The sequence below is a fragment of the Psammomys obesus genome, unplaced genomic scaffold, assembly GCF_907164565.1.
Source record: "Psammomys obesus unplaced genomic scaffold, mPsaObe1.curated_primary_1811, whole genome shotgun sequence".
NCBI lineage: Eukaryota > Metazoa > Chordata > Mammalia > Rodentia > Muridae > Psammomys > Psammomys obesus.
In genome coordinates this window covers 8,929,999-8,946,952 of record NW_026592548.1, presented here as the reverse complement: position 1 = coordinate 8,946,952, position 16,954 = coordinate 8,929,999, and the positions used below count along the sequence as shown (strand labels likewise).

Below are 16,954 nucleotides of genomic sequence, written 5' to 3'. Positions count from 1 at the left end.
GCTGATAAACACCTTCAGCAAAGTGGCCGGATACAAAATTAACTCAAAAAAATCAGTAGCACTCCTGTATACAAAAGACAAAAGGACTGAGAAAGAAATTAGAGAAACAACACCATTCACAATAGCCACAAATGACATAAAGTACCTTGGTGTAACCCTAACCAAGCAAGTCAAAGACTTGTATAAAAAAAAATTCAAGTCTCTGAAGAAAGAATTAGAGGAAGATATGAGAAGATGGAAAGATCTCCCATGCTCATGGCTTGGCAGGATTAACATAGTAAAAATGGCCATCTTACCAAAAGCAATCTACAGATTTAATGCAATTCCCATCAAATTGCCAACAAAATTCTTTACAGACCTGTTCCCCATTTTTTAATTGGATTACTTGATTTGTTGCTTTTCAGCTTCTTTAGTTCTTTATATATACTGGATATTAGCCCTCTGTCAGAAAAAAGGTTGGTGAAGATTCTTTCCCAATCTGTAGGCATTCGTTTTGTTTTGATGACGGTGTCCTTTGCTTTACAGGAGCTTTTCAGTTTCCTAAGGTCCCATTTATTGGTTGTTGCTCTTAGAGCCTGTGCTATTGATGTTCTGTTCAGGAATTGTCTCTGGTGCCAATGAGTTCTAGGCTTTTCCCCACTTTTTCTTCTAACATGTTTAGTGTTTCTGATTTTACATTGCCTTCTTTGATCCACTTGGACTTTAGTTTTGTGCAGGGTGATAAGTATGGATCTATTTCTACATGTAGACAACCTATTAGACCAGGACCATTTGTTGAAGTTGCTATCTTTTTTCCACTGTATGGTTTTGGCATGTTTGTCAAAAATCAGGTGTCCATAAGTGTGTGGGTTTAATTTTGGATCTTCTATTTGATTCCATTGATCCACCAGTCAGTTTCTATGCCTGTACCATGTAGTTTTTATTACTATTGCTCTATAGTACAGTTTGATATTAGGGATGGAGATAACCTCCAGAAGATCTTTTATTGTAGAGAATTGTTTTAACAATTCTGAGTTTCTTGTTGTTCCATATGAAGCTGAGAATTTTTCTTTCAAGGTCTGTAAAGAATTGTGTTAGTAATTTGATGGGAAGTGCACTGAATCTATAGATTGCTTTTGGTAAGATGGCCATTTTTACTATGTTAGTCCTGCCAAGGCATGAGGATGGGAGATCTTTTCATCTTCTGATAGCTTCTTCTAATTCTTTATTCAGAGACTTGAAATTTTTTTACATACAAGTCTTTGACTTGCTTGGTTAGTGTCACACCAAGGTACTTTATGTTCTTTGGAGCTATTGTGAAGGGTGTTGTTTCCCTAATTTTTTTCTCAGCCCTTTTGTCTTTTGCATGCAGGAGGGCTACTGATTTTTTTTTTTCTTTTTAGTTACAATTTGTTAACTCTGTGTCCCAGCTGTATCCCGCTCCCTCATTCCCTCCCCCTCCCCAACTCCCTCCCTGGTCTCCTCCCTGCCCCTTTCCAAGTCCACTGATAGGGGAGGACCTCCTCCTCTTTCATTTGACCCTGTTTTATCAGGTATCTTCAAGGCTGGCTGCAAAGTCCTCCTCTGTGGCCTAACAGGACTGCTCCTCCCCTGGGGGGGGGGAGGTCAAAGAGCCTGCCCTTGAGATCCTGTTAGAAATAGTCCTTGTTCCCCTTACTTTGGAAAACTACTTGGTTACTGAGCTACCACGGGCCACATCCGAGCAGAAGTTCTATGTTATATCCATAGATGGTCCTTGGTTGAGTGTCAGTCTCAGAAAAGGCCCTGTGCCCGGATATATTTGGTACTTGTAGAGTTAATTTTGTATCCAGCCACTTTGCTGAAGGTGTTTATCAGCTGTAGGAGTTCCCTGATAGAAATTTTGGGGTCACTCAAGAATACTATCATATCATCTGCAAATAGTGATACTTTGACTTCTTCCTTTCCAATTTTTATCCCCTTGATTTCCTTTAATTGTCTTACTGCTCTAGCAAGGACTTCAAGAACTACGTTGAAGAGAGACACTATCCAAGTTAACAAAATCAGAAATGAAAAGGGGGACATAACTACAGACACTGAGGAAATCCAACCAATCATTAGGATTTACTTCAAAAGTCTGTAGGCCACAAAATTTGGAAATCCAAATGAAATGGACAATTTTCTTGATTGATTCCAATTACTAAAGCTGAATCAAGACCATGTAAATCAATTAAATAGTCCTATATCCCTAAGGAAATAGAAGCTGTCATCAAAAGTCTCCCATCCAAAAAAAGCTCAGGGCCAGATGATTTCAGTGCAGAATTCTACCAGACCTTCAAAGAAGAGCTAACACCAATGCTCTTCAAACTATTCCGCAAAATGGAAACAGAAGGAATACTACCAAACTCACTCTATGAAGCCACAATCACCTTGGTACCTAAACCTCACAAAGAAAGAGAATTTCAGGCCAATCTCCCTTATGAACATTGATGCAAAAATATTCAACAAAATACTTGCAAACCAAATCCAAGAACACATCAAAGCTATCATCCACTATGACCAAGTAGGCTTCATCCCAGGTATGCAGGGGTGGTTCAATATACGGAAATCCATCAATATGAACCACCATATAAACAAACTGAAAGAAATAAATCACATGATAATCTCCCTAGATGCTGAAAAGGCATTTGACAAAATCCAACATCCATTCGTGTTTAAAGTATTGGAGAGATCAGAGATACAAGGCACATACCTAAATATAGTAAAAGCAATATACAGCAAGCCTATAGCCAACATCAAACTAAATGGAGAGAAATTTAAAGCAACCACACTGAAATCAGGGACAAGGCAAGCCTGCCCACTCTCTCCATATCTCTATACTTTATTCTTAAGAGATGATTAGCAGAGCTGTTCCAGCTGGTGGGGAAGTCTAACTAGGAGCATTGTAATTAAAGACAATTTTACTTGTATTCTCAGTTTTCTAAAGCCTCCAGTCTCCAGAAGATATATATTGTCCCACACAGATCAGGTTTATTTTTAATATTCTTTAGTTTAGAGTGACTCTATTTGACAGACAACAGAGACAAAAGGTATACATAAACTCACAAACACACAGATACACGCACATGAAGGATGCTTGTCAACATTGTAAGAGGAGTAATTACACTGTAACTTAAACTCTTTCTTCCAGTCTTCATTTCTATGAAATACTGCAGAATGGCCCTAAGCCTTAGTAAACTCCCTTGCAGTTCTTTTAAGTAGTTTGTAAACACAATAACTGTATCAAAACCCAATCCCCAGTCCTGAGTCCTATTTTTTACCTGTTTCATATGATGGATTATTCAGTGAAAAACTCATTCTTGGGAAAAATGTTATTTCGCACTATTTTGTTGTCCGTAAGGATTATGCTCCTCTGAGAAGCTATAGCACAGCTCCTTCTATTCTCTCTGGTTCTATAGTAATTCTTATTGTTCACGCTGATAATCCTCAGGGAGTTCATACAGAACCACAAATCTATCCCTCTTTTAGTCTTATTATCACCATGTAATATAATGCTTCCATGGGCAATTCAGTTAATTCTTAAATGTGACGTATGCAACAATTATGGTCATTAAACATCGACATATAGAAACATCATTAAATATCAATTAAAAGAAAATGAAGTTTCCTCTTCAGAGTAAGAAGTGATTCGAGAAAAATTCTTTAACTTTAGCACATATTTAAATGCAGCTCTGCACACACGAGGCAATTGTCAGGCAGGTGTGAGGTGAAAGCATTATCAATTATTTTCATCCCTTTGGAGTCACAGTAAAATAGAATGTCCGGTACTCAGCCCCCCAAAGACTAAGTGAAGATCAGCATTTCAGAAATGGGGAAACTTAAGCACCCAAGAGTCAAAGAGACTAAAACCTGAAGGACACAGGGCATTGTTTCTCTCTTTTACCCTTATGCTTAGCACACATGTATTTATGATTTCCGCTTATCCTGGATTTTCCATGTAACTGGTTTTTGTTGTCTTGGAGTTAAAAATACTAAAATTGAATCTTATCTTTGTGAATAATTTCCAATAATTAAACATTCTGCCTTTTGTAATACAACATTTGATAACTACACTATTAGCAATTATTGTAAACAGCGTATGAACAAAAACATTATATAATCACACTTTTAAAGAAGATTGTGGTAAAAATGCTGTTGGGTTTACTAGCCATAGACATGGAAAACAGCATGTCCTTTTAAATTAGAGTTAGTGAATAACTTGAGATTGTAAAGGTTGTGCTTCCTTTTGAGTAATGTTGAATTTTTAATACAAATTCAAGAGTGCTTATTAGCAAGAAAATTGCACCGGTTCTTAAAAGTTCTCATTCCATCTTAGTAAAACATAGCTGCAGTTTAGTTTTCATTAGGAGGGAGGCCAGTGTTCTTTTCCTCTTAGCCAGCTTTGACAATCACAAAGACGTGACAATCTACAAACTCATTCCTCTGCCATCCTGAGCATACACACACTGGGATTCTTGCAGTTAGGAGTAAGCACATAGGAACAGAGTCACTGGTTTAAATTTTCTGATTATAAGGTCAGGTATGAGCTATAGCTTTGATGCCACTACTGCCTTCATATACATTCCCTCATTTGTTATGATATACAACTCCTCTGCACTGGGTGAATTTGTTTACTGTATTACAGCTCCAGTTTAAGAGGGTTAGGATAGAAACCTAGCCATCCCCATGCCTGTAACTGCAGGAAAGGAGAAACAACAATGTAGCTGTATTACATTCAAACCATTTGGTGTAGAGGAATTTTAAGTCAGAGCATGGCTGTTCTGGCAAGAGATCACATCTAAAGACCTTCTAGGTCTGTGTGATCCAGCTGGAATACAGACACACCTTTAATCCCAGGAGACAGAGGCAAGAAGATCTTTGAGTTCAAGGCCAGTCTGGTATAGAGCAAGTTTCAGGTAAAGAAAAGCTTAAGTCCACATGAGCTGGTACACTTCCTTTAATCGCAGCACTCAGGAGACAGAGGCACACAGAGTTCTAGTTAGTGCTGCTCAGGAAGTTGGGTTGAGAGTGAGCTGAGAGACAATTCAATGCAGTTGAATTCCTGGCTTCAGTTTGAGGAAATTCAGAGGTAAATTTTACTGGGAGAGTTTTCCAGGGAGGGTTTAAGAAAGAACAAGCTAGACACAGGTGAAGACAGAATGAGCCAGGGAATGAGAAGAAGCCAAAGAATAAAACAGATTGCTAGAGTTAGTTTGAGGCCAAGCAGAGCAATTTAGTGAGAAATTGAGAGAGCCAGATTGAATTTGTCAGCTTGGAGAGGAGTTTGAGCCAGAATAGCTGAGTTAGACTATCCAGGAAGAGTTCAGAAAGAACCAGAAAGGGTGAGCTTATTCAGCAGTAGGTCTCAGAGGCTGACAGTATTCTAGGCCTAGATTAGACTTTATGGAGGCTAGAAGCTTCCAGGACTAGACCTAGGAGTCAGTAAGCCTCCAAGACAACAATTACATCAGGAGAATAAAAGTAACTTTAACAATTTGGACCTCATAAGGGACTTCAGGCAAAGTTATCACGGACCTTGCCTCAAGTTGGAAACTATATTTATTTTATCAATGGCAACCCATTATATTTTCTTATTTATTGCTTTCTAGGAACTCCATGTGTATGCATGGTATCAATATCGCTGGCCACCTTCTTCCATCCCCTTTCTAACTCTTCTTGAGTCCCCACACGGATTCCCACCCAAATTTATTTTTAGTTATTATTGTTATACATATGTAACAATAGTAATATTTAAATGATTGCATTTACATGTGGCTATATATCATGTGTGTGTGTGTGTGTGTGTGTGTGTGTGTGTGTGTGTGTGTGTGTGGTTGTAAGAGCCACAGCCTTGACACATCAAGGTAGGTGAGGAAAATCACACAAAGTTCCACCCCTACATGAAGAGCTACAAGTGGCCAGTGGCTACTGAGAATGATAATCAGTTTTCTTCAGGGATGAACTCTTATCAATTAACCAGTCTTTGATATACAAATAAGGAATGATAAATAGGCACATGTCTACCTTTTGTTAATATATAAAAATAAACTAAAGTTTAAAAGGCATTAGTTTCATAGGGTAATAGATATTAGTTCACAAAATTTTAATTCTAAATATTAGAACTTTCCATGAGTTTAATCTTGAATGCTAGTATGCCAAAACACTGCTCCTACCAGTTTTTGTTCTTAGATCATCATGTGTCCATCTGATAAACTCAGAAGGTGAAATGCTCTATTTGGTCCATGCTGATGAGATGGCCAGTTCATCTGAGGGAACAGTCGAAACCATCAAGTAGAGCAATGACCCCAGTGGCAAGGCACTCGTGAACTCAGAGAAGCTCAGTTTCCTGCCTAGGGTCTGCACAAGACCGCACTCATCAACAGTCAGTTATGAACAGGCTCGTGGGGTCCAGCCCTCCTGAGTAAGCTGCTGGCAGCTGAAGGCTAATGCAGGAAGGAGAGTCATTGTCCTCCTTGGTGTAGTGACAGGGAGCACCAGGGATAGCACTACTCTTTCTTGTATCCTTGATATGGAATCATTAGCCATGTGTAATACTGTTATCAGAAAGCAAGCAAGCAAAAGAACACTAATGTGAGAAATTACTTTTGAACTCTTTGCAGATATAGATGAGTGCATCGAGTCCTCTGTCTGCGGTGACCATGCTGTGTGTGAAAATGTGAACGGAGGGTTTAACTGCTTCTGCAGGGAAGGTTACCAGACCGCCACGGGGAAGTCGCAGTTCACACCTAATGATGGCTCTTACTGCCAAGGTAACTTACAGCCTTCAACCTGAAACTATATGAAGTATTTACTACACATTTGTGAAGCATCAGTGAGCTACATCGCCTAGGTTAAACAAGCCAAGGTCACAAAATGAAATTAAGAACAAAACAAAACTGGTCCTGAGAGGGGACCTTGTTTGGGAAAGAGGGTAAAGAGTGGGATAGGAAGAAGGGAGGATGAGTGACCAAAATATACTTCGAGCAAGTCTGAAATTGTCATGGAAAAGGTGTAGTCTGTGAAATTCTGTCCTTTGGACACGACATGGCAGTTGCACATGAGAACTCAAAGCAGCTATGGTTACCTGCATGAGATCCCTGTAAAATTAAGCTAGCTTAGTTTCCTCCATGGACTGGGAAGGGGCTCGTGAGGCCTAACCCCTGTCTGATGAGCTAGTGGTATTTGGTGGCTGCTGGACAAGGAAGACTCACTGTTCCTTAGGAGAGTGACCCCTGACAGGTTCCTCAAGTCCCCGTGGATGGCCCAGACAGATACAGGCAGCACTAACTGAACCAAACTATGGAAAAAGAAATAAGAAGAAGAACAGAGGGAGAAAGAGGAGAGACAGAGAGACATGTGATGGAAAGTCGGGTTGAGAAGTGGAGTGGAGTGGATACGATCAAGGTATAAATATATAAAATTTTCAAATTTTCCAAAACCAGCGTAAAGAAGACAGAGGAAGAAAATAAATGTGTTGAAAGTCACCATGCAGCATGGTGAACAGAGTTGAGTTTACAGAACAATGTTTTTGTTTTGCTCAGGCTTGGTTTTAGGTAAAGTTCATGGTAATGCTGCACAGTTAAAGAATCAGGTCCTTAAAGTGGCCTCTAACATGACAAAATTTGGTTACACAAGAATGTGTTAACTGCCCCTACCATGAAATGATACGTACCATCTGTGACACTCAGTTGGTCTGCACACAGCCTTATGTAGGCAGTTTTCCCATTGGACTGCAACATGTGCTTCTAAAAGGGCACTGCAGAGGAGGGGCTCTCGGTGACATGCATGGTGCCAGGCCTGCCGTCTCTGAACCCGGAAGACTCTGGCACGAAGATTGTCGTGAATTCAAGGGCTGCACAATGAGCTCCAGAGAGCGTTGTGAGAAGCCTGTCTCAATCCAAGAGTAAAAGACTGGCTTGAACTGCAGGTTCCCACTTGGTTGACTTTGTTTCTCTTCTGCCTCATTCCTTCCAACTCCCATGCAGCTTAGAGAACAAGGATTGACGGTTCCTCCCTTATAATGGTCAGCACTCGATGGCTCTTTCCATTAGTGTAGAATCAATTTGAATAGGATGATAGTTTCTGAACATTCATATGAGTGAAAATAAATAAGGGGCGGCACTCACTGAGAGGCTGTGTACTCACCATGGATGTGTACACATCATCGGATGTTTCTAACCTTCCATCTGGTAATGTTCTTTATAATCTAGTACCACCATCTTTCTAGCTAACGCAAAGTTCTTCAAGAAGCAAGCAAGGGCTTTGAGCCTATTTTCTGTTGTATGAGCTACAGGTTTTCCTGTGCCTTCACTGTATCTTTAAATGAAATATTGGGAATAGCTGAATTTAAGACAACAGCTTGATGACGTTTTAAATTAGACTGTAATAGCTCCCTGGTAAATGGTACCATGCCATCTTGTTATTGTAATAATCAAATTATAAATTAAAATTGCAGGTTCATTCATTAATCTAATAGAAAGTGTTTCTAAGATGCCAGAACTGGGCTCTGCACACACACACACACACACATACACACACACACACACTCAATCTTTGCATTAATTTAAGGTAATGATCTGGACTATTCAGTTCCTTGGAATCATTCCCCAACCTGGCAGTGTATTTATATTGTATTTATAACTTTAAGGCACATTTCACTGCAGTGTGTAAAATTCTAAATTAAGAATATAAATGATGTGAGCTTAAAAACCTAGCACCTTTATTACAGCGTCAATATATAGCAACTGAGAATCTCAGACTTAATTCTGTGCAATTTATTACTTCATCCATACTCAACTATGATGATTGCATATTAGAATCATAGTCCAAATGTAATGTGAACAAAAGTAATCAATCGTAATAAATCTTAAGAGAGTTGAATCACATAATGTGCTAGACCTTAGTTTTCGCTTAAATCACACACAGAAATGAAGCTTTAGAGAGCGAGTCCACCTTTATCCTCCAGGCTACTTTAAACTGAGTTATCATCAGTTTAGCCTAACACTGCCAGGCAAATAATTCTAAGTGCACTTTGAAAACTGAGTCTTTATTAAATTAGAACTACTGGTACATCTTAGATGATGGGAATAGATTTACTGACTTTGTTGATGAATCATGCTACTCAGAAAACAATTTGAGAGTGTGGTCCATGAATAACATTTTCAATACTCTGTCAGAATGGATTGGCCAAATTAGAGTTAAGAAATGCATGTAGTCAAGTTTGTTCTCTCTTTTTCCAAATGGTGGGATTTCCCCTGCTTTCTTGTATCAGTTGATATGGAATCACTAGCCATATGTAATGCTGTTATCAGAAAGCAAGCAAGCAAAAGAACACTAATGTGAGAAATTACTTTTGAACTCTTTGCAGATATAGATGAGTGCATCGAGTCCTCTGTCTGCGGTGACCACGCTGTGTGTGAAAATCTGAACGGAGGGTTTAACTGCTTCTGCAGGGAAGGTTACCAGACCGCCACGGGGAAGTCGCAGTTCACACCTAATGATGGCTCTTACTGCCAAGGTGACTTACAGCCTTCAACCTGAAACTATATGAAGTATTTACTACACATTTGTGAAGCATCAGTGAGCTACATTGCCAAGACCTACGCCAGCACTGACCAAGGTTGACGCGCCACGTTAAGAAAGGTCCATTGTTTCCCTGAAGGGAAGATGGAAGCAGCATATCTAACGTAGCCCGCACTCGTTCCCTCTTCCTTACACTACTTTCTTCTGTTTTCTGTGATACATTACGTATTCTGGAACTCAAATGGAATCTCAAAGGTTAAAGAATACATTTTTAATGTTTAAATGAACAAAATCATTCAAGTCAACACAATCAGCTTAGGAAAAATGGTTTGTAGACTCACTGTGGAATGTGTTTTCTTTTTCTACAGAAAGCATGAATTCAAATTGCCACTTAGAGCCTGCCTGCATTGCTGCAAACGTTAATAAAACTTTAAAAAGAGTAAGTAGACACTTTCGGTTGAAATATATTTTATTTTGGCATTTTGATCTCAGTTAGAGATCAAAAGTGCTACCAAAGTCCTGTTTGAAAACATTAGCAGCTGAACCTCATATAGAATTTAAACTGTTTGCACAAAGCCATGTATTATTTACATCGCATATAAGATTAATTTGAAACTTTCCAAAGCATTGTAGAAGACTTTATCCTGTTTAATTATGCTATTCTTTTCATTATTTGGTGTATTGGAAAATTATTTTAAACATGAAAGGAAGTTGTTGAATAAAATGGTTAAAACACATATTGGCTCAGACCCAGTACCACATTCCAACGAGACATAGTTAAGTGCAACTTGATTTCATACTTCAAAGTGCATACTTCAAAGAGCAATAAAGTAGGACATTCATAAAATTGTTGTTATGTGGTTGAAAGGGTGAATCACACTATGAGGAATGAACTTCTGGCGAAAGCATTTTCATTTCATCGCATACTGAGGAACGTTTGATGGAAAACAATCAGATTCAGGTTTTAGGTCATAATTTCTTACTTATAATATCAAAACTTGTAAGAACTAATAAATTTAAATGTTGAGATAGGTTCACTGGCTAGGATATAAGTCTATACTTGAAAAAAAAGTTCTTTTCAAAATTATTTTTAAATTCTCAATTAAAATAAGCTCTGTGTTTCTGAGTTATGCTCAAAGCTTTCCCAGTTGCTTATAAAGCCTTTGTAAATAAATTCTTTTGTCATTGATACATGTCATGATTTCAGTTTAACCTGATAATACATTATTCATATATGACAAGGAATTCAGCCTCTGGGTAAATTTGATGTATGTCTCACTCTGGATTTTAATGCATGTGGACTTGTGTCTAATATGTACACATGAATGTATGTTCATATATGTGGCTGCCATGTGCATGTGGAGGCCAGATGCTAATGCTTGATGGCTTCTTCAATCATTTTTTCACCTTAGTTTCTGAGACAGGCTCTTTCTCTCTCTTTCTCTGTCTTTCTCTCTCTCTGTGTGTGTGTGTGTGTGTGTGTGTTTGTGTGTGTGTGTGTGTATCTGTGTGCATATGTGTGTGTGTGTGTCTTTCTCCCTCTCCCTCCCTCCCAAAGCTTGCAGGCTGGACTAGTTAGACAGCTTGCCCCAGAGACCCTTCGTCTCCACCTCCATGCACTGGGGTTACTGGTGGGCTGCCACCCACAATATCTTTACAGAGAGTCTGGGTATGTGAAGGCTGGTCCTCAAACTTATATGGCAAGTGTTCTTCTCACCGGACCAATTTTCCAACCATATAAAACTTATTTATAAAACCTTCCAACAGACATCCAATTCCCTTCTTCTGGCCTCATTGTTTTTCTCAGATTGGACCCATGAAAGAACAGATGACCTTATTCCAAGAAATCTACTTAAATTCTGAGGCTGAGCTCTCCCTGATGGATGTAATCACATACATAGAGATACTAGCAGAACCTCCTCCACTTCTAGGTCACGTGAACAACACCATTTTATCCACGAATGACCATTTCAATTTAACTCTTACTGTGAGTATGTTGATATTTAATACATAGTGCAGTTGATCTTTAAGTTGTTTCTTGTAATTCTGTTCAGTGTGATATAACCATTTCTAGTTAGTATGATATGGAAAGGATAGGAGCTCTACAAGGACCAAATATATCTGGGCACAGGGTCTTTTCTGAGACTGACACTCAACCAAGGACCATCTATGGATATAACCTAGAACTTCTGCTCGGATGTGGCCTGTGGTAGCTCAGTAACCAAGTAGTTTTCCAAAGTAAGGGGAACACGGACTATTTCTAACAGGATCTCAAGGGCAGGCTGTTTGACACCCCCCCCCCAGGGGAGGAGCAGTCTGTTAGGCCACAGAGGAGGACTTTGCAGCCAGCCCTGAAGATACCTGATAAAACAGGGTCAGATGAAAGGGGAGGAGGTCCTCCCCTATCAGGGGACTTGGAAAGGGGCAGGGAGGAGACCAGGGAGGGAGTGTGGGGTTGGGGAGGGAATGAGGGAGCGGGATATAGCTGGGACACAGAGTTAACAAAATGTAACTAAAAATAAAAATATAAAAAATAAAAAAAAAACATGTTTTTTCTTAAATAGGAATTTGTGAAAACCATCAATAATTTTGTTCAAAATAACACACTTAAAATTTGGGACCAATTACCTTCAAATCATAGAAGACTACATCTCACAAAACTGATGCACGCTGCCGAGAACATCACCTTAAAAATCTCTCAGAACTTTCAAAAAATTGCTCAGTTCAGTATGAGTTCCACTGATATAGGTAAGGCCTGGAGATGAATGGTCTGCTTCAAAGCAGTAGCATTTTCCAAACAAGACAGTAAGGGGCAGTTCCTGTCATGTTAAGTTTCACACAGTAGTGTGAGTGGAGAAATGAATGCTGGTTTATGTTAAACAATATGAACGGAGAACCATGCTAGTAAAGAGATTGACTATATAGATTTGCCCCTGTCTTTCCTGCCTCCTTTTTCCTATCCATACACTGTTTATCATGAAAGTTGGCAGAAGATATTTTTCCACTGTCATGTTCACTCAGTTGTCTCCTGAAACTATAATATTTACATCAGGAATTATGCATATGAAATATTTAAATTTTTCTTTAAGAATGCTTTGCCTTGTGATAACATGAGGCTATTACACTAATGAAATAAGTTTCCTCCTTCATGCAGTTACTGAAAAAAATACTAACATTATGAATAAAGTTAAGAATGGTTTCTTCTGAAGAATCAAGATGTTTTATTATGTATTCATTGAGTGTACCTCTATTGCATCTCTGGCTGATATTCAACTAGGCAGTTGTATATTGATAGAAGGATTATCTCATTGATATTCACCACTTGCCCAAATTAAAACTAAAAATGATGAAATTACCATGTAGGCATACTATGTTTTTGTGTAAAGGATGTGGTAATGTACCCCCAAAGGGAATTATTACTCAAAAATGTAATTATGTCAATCTTTCGAGAGTAAGTTATATTTACATTGCACATAGTATACAGGTATGCCCAATCTTTTGACACTGAGGCAAGACATTGTCATCTACAAAGTTTACAAAATTGTATTTAAGTTTTATTTAAGTTTACTATTTCATGTGATGCCATACTCGTATCTTTTCTGGATGCGGCTGATGGGCTGTGGGTGAGACAGACCTGTTTGACAGTAGTCCTTCATTGCCTTTGAAATTGTGTGTGGATACTCATGCCTGTGTAGATGTTAGTGTTTTATTTTAGCTCACGAAAGATTAAGCCATGAATGCAATAGTCAAAAGACAGAAAACTAAATTTCCTAGGTTTCTCAGTTTTAGGGGGCATGCATTAAACTGCCCCAAGAAATGAAGTGGTGTCTAACACAAATGCCTCTGAATTTAAAACTTACATTGATTAAACTAATTTTAGAATATGTCTTATTTCCATGGTCTTATTTCAGCTCTGAAGGTCTTTGTTTTTGATTCAAATCATATGAAGCATGCTCATCCCCATATGAATGTGGACGAAGGCTATGTAAAAATATTTCCAAAGAGAAAAGCTTCACATGACTCAACTGGTATGACTTAACATCTTATGCATATTCAGGAATTTCTGATAAATAGTTAATATGCACTTGGCTATTTCACAAATATACATATAATTTTCTATAGAAACATTTTAAGTTTCTTTACAGAATAGCTGAGATTTCTCTCTGACATGATTACCTGAGGAGAACTTTAACCAGTAATATCCTAATTTTTCATCATGAAACCAAATTTGTGATTGCATGAAAGGATGTTCTTTAAAAAAAAAAAAAGACAAAAAACAGTGATTATTTCTTAGGCTTAACCTTTTCTTTCATTCATCATTCCTTAGCTTTTGTATAGTAAAGTCTAAGTCAGATGCAACTTAAAAAAGTTAAGAGAGAGAATGCTAGTGGCAAGCAATTTAGTGATCATCTGATTTAACAAGCTCATTTCGTAGATAATGGAACTAAGGTGGAAAGTTAATGGATTTGTCTCCATGTTTATCAGCGAATAGTTTAGAGCAATACTAGAAAGAAAAAAGTTAATAAAAAAAAATCAACTCAACAAGCTTTTCCTTGTCACCTAACTGGAGTGAAGCAAGTAGTTACTGCTTTAATTTATTTTATCATTTATCTCCTCTTGGAGAAATGAGCATGGAAAATTCTCTCTATCATGGCATAAGTTCTCTTGTAGTTGTTCTCTCATTGGTAGAGATATATTTTTGAGGGTAAGCATGAATTGAAACCTTTACTCAGCGAGTGTGTGGGTAATCATAAACACAGATGAAACTATGCAGTAAACACACAGAGAAACTGCTTTACGAACTGACAGACTTTATCCTTAATGACTATTCTACAAGTTAGCCTCATGATATTTTCTTTGTTGTGCTTCAGTTCGTTTTGTTTCCACTGCTTGGGATTTTTTTTTTCTCCATTCTTTATCTTCACTGTTATTTGTTTTCTGATCAAAGTGAGAAACATATAGTTTCAAAACAAATGAAAAATAACTGAACCTTTATCTCTTATGCTACTAAACCATATTGTAATCAACAGAGCATACATATGATATTTATGAACATATCCACAGAACCTGTTAAACAGTTGAAATTTCAGACAATGTAAATGGTATTTAGAAGTTATGGAAAACACATTGAAAATACCTATTATGGTGACAAATGATGACATTGTCACAGAATTAAAATCTCAGAGAGATGCTGACTGATTGTATGGTAGCACTGTTATGTTTAATGATGACACACATAAATGGACAGCTGAAGGAGATCAGATCTCAATAAGGCAGAGTGAGAAAATGTCTTTTCCTCAAGGTTGAATCTTAAAGGAATATACAAACATACAAATGGATCTTGCCTCCCAGTGATGTCTGCATTTGATTTCACTTGTGAAATTCATTAGAAAAGACAAAAGACGCCATTGATAGGAATTAAGGGGATCAAGAAGCACAAATGGGTTTTTGCACTATCTTGTAAGCAGAATTTAGAAATGTGACAGGGACAAGATAGGGTGACAAAACTAGATTCAGTGTTCTGAACCGTGGTTTTACAAAACAAACAAACAAAAAAAAACAAACAAAAAAACATAATAAATATCTGCTAAGGAATTGTACATATTTTCCTTTAATTACTTGTGAAATTAGGATAATAGTCAAATGCCCAAACACCACTGAAGAATATTCTACTGAGAAGAACACTTAGCATTCTACAAAAATAAGGAGCAATAAAGGCATCCAGGAACAAGATTCTCTCAGAAGTTCACTGTATAGTCCTTATTGGAAACTATACTCTTAAAATTTGAGAGGCAAGGAAATCATAGTTTTTTTTTTCACCCTGGTGGTTTTCAACTAACCCAGGTTGCAAAGCACTATTGTATCACTGGGAAAAAAAAAAGATTGGTAACATTAAAAACAAACAAAACAAATGAATCTAAGGGAAAATAGCTACTAACAAGTACATATCTGTACACATATATACATGTATTATATACATATATATATAAATAAATGATATATCCAGAACTGTAACATAGTCATTTGCACTAAATAAATATTCACACATTTGTTCTAGACACTCAATGAAAGGTTGTTTTTCATTCTTAAAAAAGATATGCTAAGAGAATATAGAAAGAGTACAGGACAAAGAAAGCATAAACATCATGAGCAAGAAATGAGAGCAGATGGGATTCAGTATGAAATGATGTATTCTTTACAAAAGAGTCTATATCTGCAATCCCTTTTTTGGTGAGTGGACCTTATTATTTAGTAGAAAGTACAGATTTGTTGTGTTAGTTACAAAATATCTGGTAGAAAACCTTAAAAGAAGAAAGATTTATTTGGCTCACAGTTTCAGTCAGTCCATCATGTTGGGAAGGCATGGAGGAGTTCAGGGCAGAGGGTGTAGAGGAATTTTAATCCAACAACATGGCTACTCTGACAAGGCTCACATCCAAAAACCTAGGTCTGTGAGATCCAGCTGGAATGTAGACATGACCTTATTACACACCTTTAATTCCTCTGGCTTTTACCCACCCTTAATTCCTCTGGCTGGAATTTACTATACAACTTTAATCCCAAAAAATGACATCTAAGTAAGGGGCAAAGTGATGACTCAGAGAAAGATTTGACAGAATCAGTCAGAGATAGAATATGCCCAACTTTTTCAGAAGAGAAGCTACTTAAGAGCAGCACAGAGAGAGAGAGTGAGACAAGACAGTACAGTGTAGTAGAGTGCAGCACAGGAGCACAGTGAAATTCATGGAGAGAGTACAGTAGAGTTAGGAAGTTGGTGCAATTCTCGTTGAAGTTCAGTTGAGTACAGTTCAGTTCTTGAGTTCAGAGGCAGTTACTTCAAGCAGAGTAATTCAGTGAGAAGCAGAGAGAAACCACTTTGAATCAGTCAGCGTAGATAAAAGTTTTGAGCCAGAACAGCTTAGTTGAACCAGCAAGCTAGAGTTCAGAAAGGGTTAGAAATGGTAAGCTTTATTTGGCAGTAAGTCTCGAAGGTTGAAAACATTCTAGGCCTATGTTAGCAGATGGATGCTGGAATCTGAATCCCTCAAAGTCTGAGCTTACAGAAGATTAGATTGAATAGAGGCTAGAAGCTTCCAGGCCTCGGTCTAGGGATAGTTAGATAGAAGTGCCCTGGGCTCAGCCTAAGCCATGTATTTGTAAAGCTTGGGTATGGCTCTCTTCTCATTCCATCATCTGAGGAAATAAAAACATTTACAAGGGGAAAGGGGCATGAATGAAAAATGTCAACATGCCAAGAAGCAGAGAAAGCAGGAGAGAACTGGGAGAGAGAGGAACCTTCAAAGCTTCAGGCCTACCGAGCTATCTGCAAGACAGATAACACCTTGTGAAAAAATTCCTTGCCTTCAAGGTGTCCCCACCAGCTGGAGATCAAGCATTCAAAGCATAGTTGAGTGGGAGAACATTTTACATTCAA

The 16,954-nt window shown here is 38.0% G+C and overlaps 1 protein-coding gene across 2 annotated transcripts in view; it reads left to right on the top strand.

Moving 5' to 3' along the window:
- The window catches only part of Adgrl4 (adhesion G protein-coupled receptor L4), a 119,782-nt gene that overhangs the window by 67,573 nt on the left and 35,255 nt on the right, over window positions 1–16,954 (top strand). For both annotated transcript variants that reach the window (XM_055614263.1, XM_055614264.1), the window contains exons 3-8: window positions 6,618–6,767; window positions 9,365–9,514; window positions 9,888–9,958; window positions 11,327–11,506; window positions 12,084–12,267; window positions 13,431–13,547. In XM_055614263.1, the coding sequence (XP_055470238.1) occupies window positions 6,618–6,767; window positions 9,365–9,514; window positions 9,888–9,958; window positions 11,327–11,506; window positions 12,084–12,267; window positions 13,431–13,547 (852 nt within the window). The remainder of the gene's footprint in view (window positions 1–6,617; window positions 6,768–9,364; window positions 9,515–9,887; window positions 9,959–11,326; window positions 11,507–12,083; window positions 12,268–13,430; window positions 13,548–16,954) is intronic.